The sequence below is a fragment of the Bos grunniens genome, chromosome 16 (assembly GCF_055505025.1).
Source record: "Bos grunniens cultivar Pamir isolate PY7600 chromosome 16, Bosgru_T2T1.0, whole genome shotgun sequence".
Lineage (NCBI taxonomy): Eukaryota > Metazoa > Chordata > Mammalia > Artiodactyla > Bovidae > Bos > Bos grunniens.
The window spans coordinates 42192081-42198080 of record NC_141180.1 but is presented as its reverse complement, the minus strand read 5'-3'; the positions used below and the strand labels follow the sequence as shown (position 1 = coordinate 42198080).

The 6000-nt window shown below is 43.2% G+C and overlaps 1 protein-coding gene across 11 annotated transcripts in view; it reads left to right on the top strand.

The window, feature by feature from the left end:
• Positions 1–244: 244 nt before the first annotated feature.
• Positions 245–6000, top strand: part of FMO4 (flavin containing dimethylaniline monoxygenase 4) — a 38996-nt gene continuing 33240 nt past the window's right edge. For 9 of the 11 annotated variants that reach the window (XR_015143495.1, XR_015143496.1, XR_015143491.1 and 6 more), the window contains exons 1-2: positions 250–597; positions 5711–5850. Coding sequence is in view for 5 of the 11 variants with exons in the window: in XM_086344730.1 (XP_086200856.1) it covers positions 5719–5850 (132 nt within the window). In the remaining 6 variants the exon portion in view is untranslated. Of the gene's footprint in view, positions 598–5710; positions 5851–6000 lie in introns of all 11 variants that reach the window. The other 2 variants (XM_086344724.1, XM_086344725.1) reach the window with 2 other exon arrangements.

Genomic DNA, 6000 nt, shown 5'->3' with positions numbered 1-6000 from the left:
AACCCTACTTGGGAGAACTTGATGACACAACAGTCACCTAATTGGCCTTCTTCTATGCACAGTTCCTGTAATAGTTCAAGAGACTAATTCTCAAGAGTCACAATTTGGTTAAGCAGAACGCCCAAGTCACTGGGGATTGTGGTTTGGGGTGATTTGGCGCCCTCTAAAGGCTACCGTGAGAAGAGCAGCCGCTTACCACGTGCTCCCCTTTAAGTTTAGAGCTCCGTCGGAACTGTGACGTTTAGGAGGATGGGCGAAAGGGGCAGAAGTCGCTTGTGGCTTTCCAATCCGACAACTCTATTCTAATTCGTCATTGAACGCTCCCTCGAGATCACGGAAGTTTCAACTGGTGCCCTACACAACTTCTTTTTTTCCCTCGGCGAGTATATTTCCTGTCATCAGCATGACAGGAAAAACGGCAGTTTTTGTTTTAAACTGAGAGCACTTTGATTAAAGTCAGCATTCCTTTTATTTTTTATCTTCTTTTAGAGCAAAGACTTTGGATTTGGATTTTTTTTTTTTTTTTTAAGACAAACACTGTCTTTGGCTATTGGCTTTGAGAAATAATTTGTAAAATTACCTCTCTGTGCCAACAAGGTAAGTGTCCTGGATTTTTTTTCTTTTAATGGGGAAATGTTTCCAGAAGCTGATTTCACAGAAGGTAAATATTCCCCTTGGTTGGTGCACTCCTTAGAACTAAGTGTGATCCTCTCTTTGCAGAGTCTCTTGATTAGGGTTAAGGCAGCAGAATTAGGGAGAAAACCAGGAAGCAAAGGAACTTCTTAAGGAAACAAAGTTATGCTGTAGGAAGAAGCCACCCAGAAGGAAGATGTGGAGAGAATAACAGAATTGTGGGACTGTCTGTGATTCCAGGCTCCTTTCTGATTTCATCTTTTGGATGAGATGGAATTGCCTGTCACTGAGAAACACAAAATATTCCACAAGTGTCAGGTTCGGAAATAGGGTAGCAAAGGAAGAACACTGGTAGAGTGAAATAATAAGAAATATAAACAGATCGAAGTCCAAATTCATATAAATCATATCAGCTGTATGATTTGCTAATCATCCAAGTCTCTCCATGTCTCAAAAACGACTGCTACATTTTATGGTGTGTCAGGTATGGGATAGGGTTTTCCTGTTGTTCAAAAATCCAACTCAGTTGATTAGGGCTTCTTCTATTAAGGAACTAAATATCAGCAACCTTTGACCTACAATGGACCTTACGATTATAGCACACTCTTACAGTTTACAAAGAGCTTAGCAGTACTATGTCCTCCCAGCCCGTCAAACCTGCAGTATTCTCGCCTGCCTTTCAATTTATGTCTATTTGGGGCATCAATTATCTGGCACTTGGGTGTTTTTGCTCAGGAAAAACACAGCCTAGTACGTGTCTCTAGCTAGGTCTCCAGGCGTAGATAAGCAGCCCAAGAATGTCTGCAAGCATTTGTACCCAGAGCATGCTGCTGTTATAGGACATATTGCCTGATACCATATGTGTCAGCCCCTGTCTATATAGTGGCATCTTCTTGTGGACAGTCACTGGGTCTGTATTTATTACTGTTATTTAGTCACTGATTCTTAATTATTCTGGGGGCCCCCAAACTTGGCTCAGTATCTGCCCTTAGAGTTACATAGAGTGCATGTGTGGAGTGAATTAATTTGCTGCCAGTCTATTCACTGCAGCATATTTTGCATTTTAACCAGATCACTTAACAACTATTTCTTTCATCTTATTATTGCAAAAACACAGCACAGCGAGATCTGCCAATTCCAGACTTCTCCCTTGTGCCCTGGAAGTGTATGTGTTCTTATCGGTGGAGGCCATTTATTTATGAATAAAAGCTATCTAGACCTTTTACTCGGAGAAGGCAATGGCAACCCACTCCAGTACTCTTGCCTGGAAAATCCCATGGACTGAGGAGTCTGGTAGGCTGCAGTCCATGGGGTCGCTAAGAGTCGGCACGACTGAGCGACTTCACTTTCACTTTTCACTTTCATGCATTGGAGAAGGAAATGGCAACCCACTCCAGTGTTCTTGCCTGGAGAATCCCAGGGACAGAGGAGCCTGGTGGGCTGCCGTCTATGGGGTCTCACAGAGTCAGACACGACTGAAGCGACTTAGCAGCAGCAGCAGCAGCAGCAGCAGACCTTTTACTCTCCAGTCCAAAGGAAGCCATAGATGTGTTTGCCTATGTGTTTCCAACTTGTTGATAAATTTTATCTGTGTGAGACGTCTTTTCCAGAAAGAAGAGAGGAAAAGAGGGAATGGTTAGGGAGGTGGGAAATGAATCCTGTAAATATTTGGTGCTAGGCAGTTTTGTGTAATTATTATCACAGTTTCAGACTCAAACGATCCTTCCGTGTGACTGTGTTTCTTATTTGCAAACAGTAAATCTTAAAGTGTGTACGTGGGTTGTTTGGGGGGGCACATGGCTCGTCAGTTGCAGAGACAGAGTTCAAACCCAGTTCTGCTGCCTCCAGAGTCCATTCTTACTGCAGACTACTCAACTCTCCCAAAATCAAAAAGAGACTCCTAAATAAACCAAAAATCTCGAGGGGGAAGAGTGTAAATTTTGCTGTAAATAATGAAGCCAGGCAGGAAGTTCTCAACCTTACAAAGGGCGGGATGGCAAGAAAGATTTTGAAACAGGCAAGCCTGGAAAAGCCCTCTGATGCTGCAAGTCCCTGTGTCCTCCTCTGGAACCAGGTAAGTCTGAGGGTTCCCAGGGCTCAGAAGTCTTCTTCTGCCCCTGTAAAGTCACTAACTCCCTTTGTAATTGTGCCGAGGGGTTATTTTTTATTTTTTTCCAGAGGTTTCCCCTTTCTCACTTGTATTAACTGCCGCGGTCCAGCCCCAGCTGATCCAGGGTATTCGAAGGGGAGACGGCTTCAGCAAGTTCACTGGATACAATAGCGTATAGCTTTATTTAAATATTAATTAGAGATATAAAGAGTAACAAAATGAGGATAGCTCAGTAGGAAAATTCAGTGGAGAAAAGAGGCTGAGTAGCTTGGTTTAGGCAGAAAATCAATATAACCTGTGACATCAGGTTAGCTCTGACCACGGAGGCCACAGGCGCCCTCTCGAATAGCGGAAGGTGCCCCACCTTAGGCACCTTGTCGAGTGGGTCCTAGAAGCCCAGGCAAATAAATGGTCGCAGAGGACCTCCACGCTCCAGATGGAGATTCAGCCGGAATGTGAAAAGAAAGAATGACATGGGGAGACCAAGCTTTGGTGAGCAAGGCCCGTAGCTTTATTTTCAACAGGGGCTTTTATACCATAAGTTGTACATAGAGGATAATAGGGGGTTTGAAACCATGCAAAGTCAGCAGTCTTTGATCCTTATCAAAACCAGGGTTTCTTTCCTGCAAATTTGTCGTATACAAATGGTTTAGGTGATGTACATCATCTTCTGGCCAGAAGGCCTATTAACATTTTATGACTCTTGACAAAGGTTTGTCAACCATAAGACTTATTTTCTCTGAGTAATTATTTTAAGGTTTGGGGCCATCCTCCGGAGGTGTTACATAAAGTTGCATTCCTATAGGGCAGAGGTGTAGTGGGTTTACAACAAAGGAAAGAATTTATTACCTTAAGGGTCTAAAGTTGCTAACACCAAGGGCACTACTTATTTTTTCTACATACCAACTATATTAATTAATACACATTCAAGGATACAATACAGGGGATGTGGAAACTTGGCAGCAAGCATTGGCTCATCAATGAAATCTTACTAGTTTTATTCTGACAGTTTCTAACTCTCTGAGAGGCTCTAAGCTATTTGAATATCTTAAGCTTCCCCGTGCCTCTCGAGGCTGAGAGACTGTAAATAATCTTATGCATAGCTGTAGGAGTCCGGGTAAACTTGTCAGGCGAGTTAGAGAGCTATCTAAGGGGTTTGGATTTAAACACTCCTAATGCCCAGGAGCTTATTAACTGGAGCTGTAAGTTAACTCTTTATCAGAGAGAGTGAGATGGTGGTGGGGGACAGCCCCCAGTAAAGTCAGAGGTGAGAGCACAAAGCAGTAAAGTAGGCAGACTCTGGTTTTGGGGGGTAGATGCTCAAGAATTTCCAGGGGGACTCCTGAGGCTCGATCCCGCCTTTGCGTATGCCGAGCCTCCTTCCTCATGACCTTTGCCACGGGTGGAGCTCCTCACGCTGGCTCCCAGCAATTAACCATACCTCTTTATTTTCTATATTTTGGTGCTTTGACAGTTAAGGCCTTGCTGATGCCAAAGGGGCTGCTGCTCCCAGGCTTAGGCAGTTCCTTGAGGTAGTAAACCACCCTCCTGGGAGGGTGACCTTTTGAATGCAAACCAACCAATCCTGAGCCCTTTTCCTCCAACCACCTCCTTTACTGACACTCACTCTTCTTGTGCCTGGGGATTCTGATTTGGCTATAGAGAAACTGCAAAGCCCTGAGGACAAACCCCCCACCACAAACCCAACCAGAAAGCATGGCAGCAAACCTGAGCTCAAATTAGGGAAGAGGCTCAGGAGCAGAAATCATGGGACACTTCAGACTCTCATCCCAGTGAGATGTGCACATCCAGACTCATACTCAGATATCTAGAGTCTCTCTCGACTCAGCCTCTTACTAGCAGACTGGCCTTAAGTCATGTTCAAAGACTCAGCAGTTACACCTGAGTCCACCTGACACTTCAAAGCCTTCCATGTGGCATAAACCTGATTCGCTGGAATTAACTTAGTGTTAACCCATCTGATCAAAGAAAAATGTATGTTGACATCTGCAGATGCCCAAAACTACAATTTTAAAAATCTGATATAAATTGTCATGACACCTTCATGCTTCCTCCAATCTTTCCTGACAAGGATAACATCCCCATTTCCATGTGATCTCATCTTGGTCTCTAGAATGTGCCATATGGATTTCCTTGGGGACTTAGTTCTGTATTACAGTCAGTCAAGCTTTCATTGTTCAAAGTTAAGAACTTCCCCTCAATTAATGTAGTATCTTTTTTGCTGGCAGGACATGACCCATGACTAGCTACTCTTTAGGACTTTAGATGCTTTAAATAAAAATGAACATTTTTGCTGGTTGCAGTTCCTAGGATTTTGGGAGGGTTAGGTGATAGCAAAGTGTTTTTAATACTGAGGGAATATAAAGTCTTAAGGGGATCAAGACCTTTTACTCCTCAATCCAAAGGAAGCAACAGGTTGTGTCTATCTATGTGTTCCCAAATGTTGATAAATTTTATCTGTGTGAGCTGCCTTTTCCAGAAAGAAGAGAGGAAAAGAAGGAAAGTCATTAGGGAAGTGGGAAATGAATGCTGATTAAATATTTGGTGCTAGGTCTTGGCTTAACTAGCTAATAATAAGAGCAAAATTTAACTGAGTACTTACTATGTAGCAGACACACTTCTACAACTTTTCCAACATATCTCGGTCATTTAATTTCAGGACAATGCCTATTTTAGATAGGCATTATTATTTCCCCTCTCACTGTACTGATGAGAAAACTGAGGCACAGAAAGGATAAACAACTAGCCCAAGATAAATAAATGAAGCCAGCATCCTGGCTGAAACAGTCTTATTTCAGAGCCCTCATATTTAGCCAAATTATGATTCTGCCTTAGCTCAGAAACAAAAGGAGGGTATCTATATCATTGTGAAAGTTGAATTCTGTGACAAGGGCTCCCTTCTAGCCTTGTCAAACAAAGAAACTGTGCTTAATCTGTATCATACAGAACACACCATGGCCAAGCGAGTTGCAGTGATTGGAGCTGGTGTGAGTGGCCTGTCCTCCATCAAATGCTGCTTGGATGAACACCTGGAGCCCATCTGCTTTGAAAGAAGTAATGACATCGGTGGACTATGGAAGTTTACTGTGCGTAGTTCATACCCTCCCACCTTCACCAACTATAATCTGGCCATTTGCTTTGTCCCTGCCCAGGCATGGTGGCTGTAGTCTATCTTGGTGATCATTAAGAGCTTCCCAGGTTGCTCAGTGGTAAAGAATCCGCTTGCCAAAGAAAGA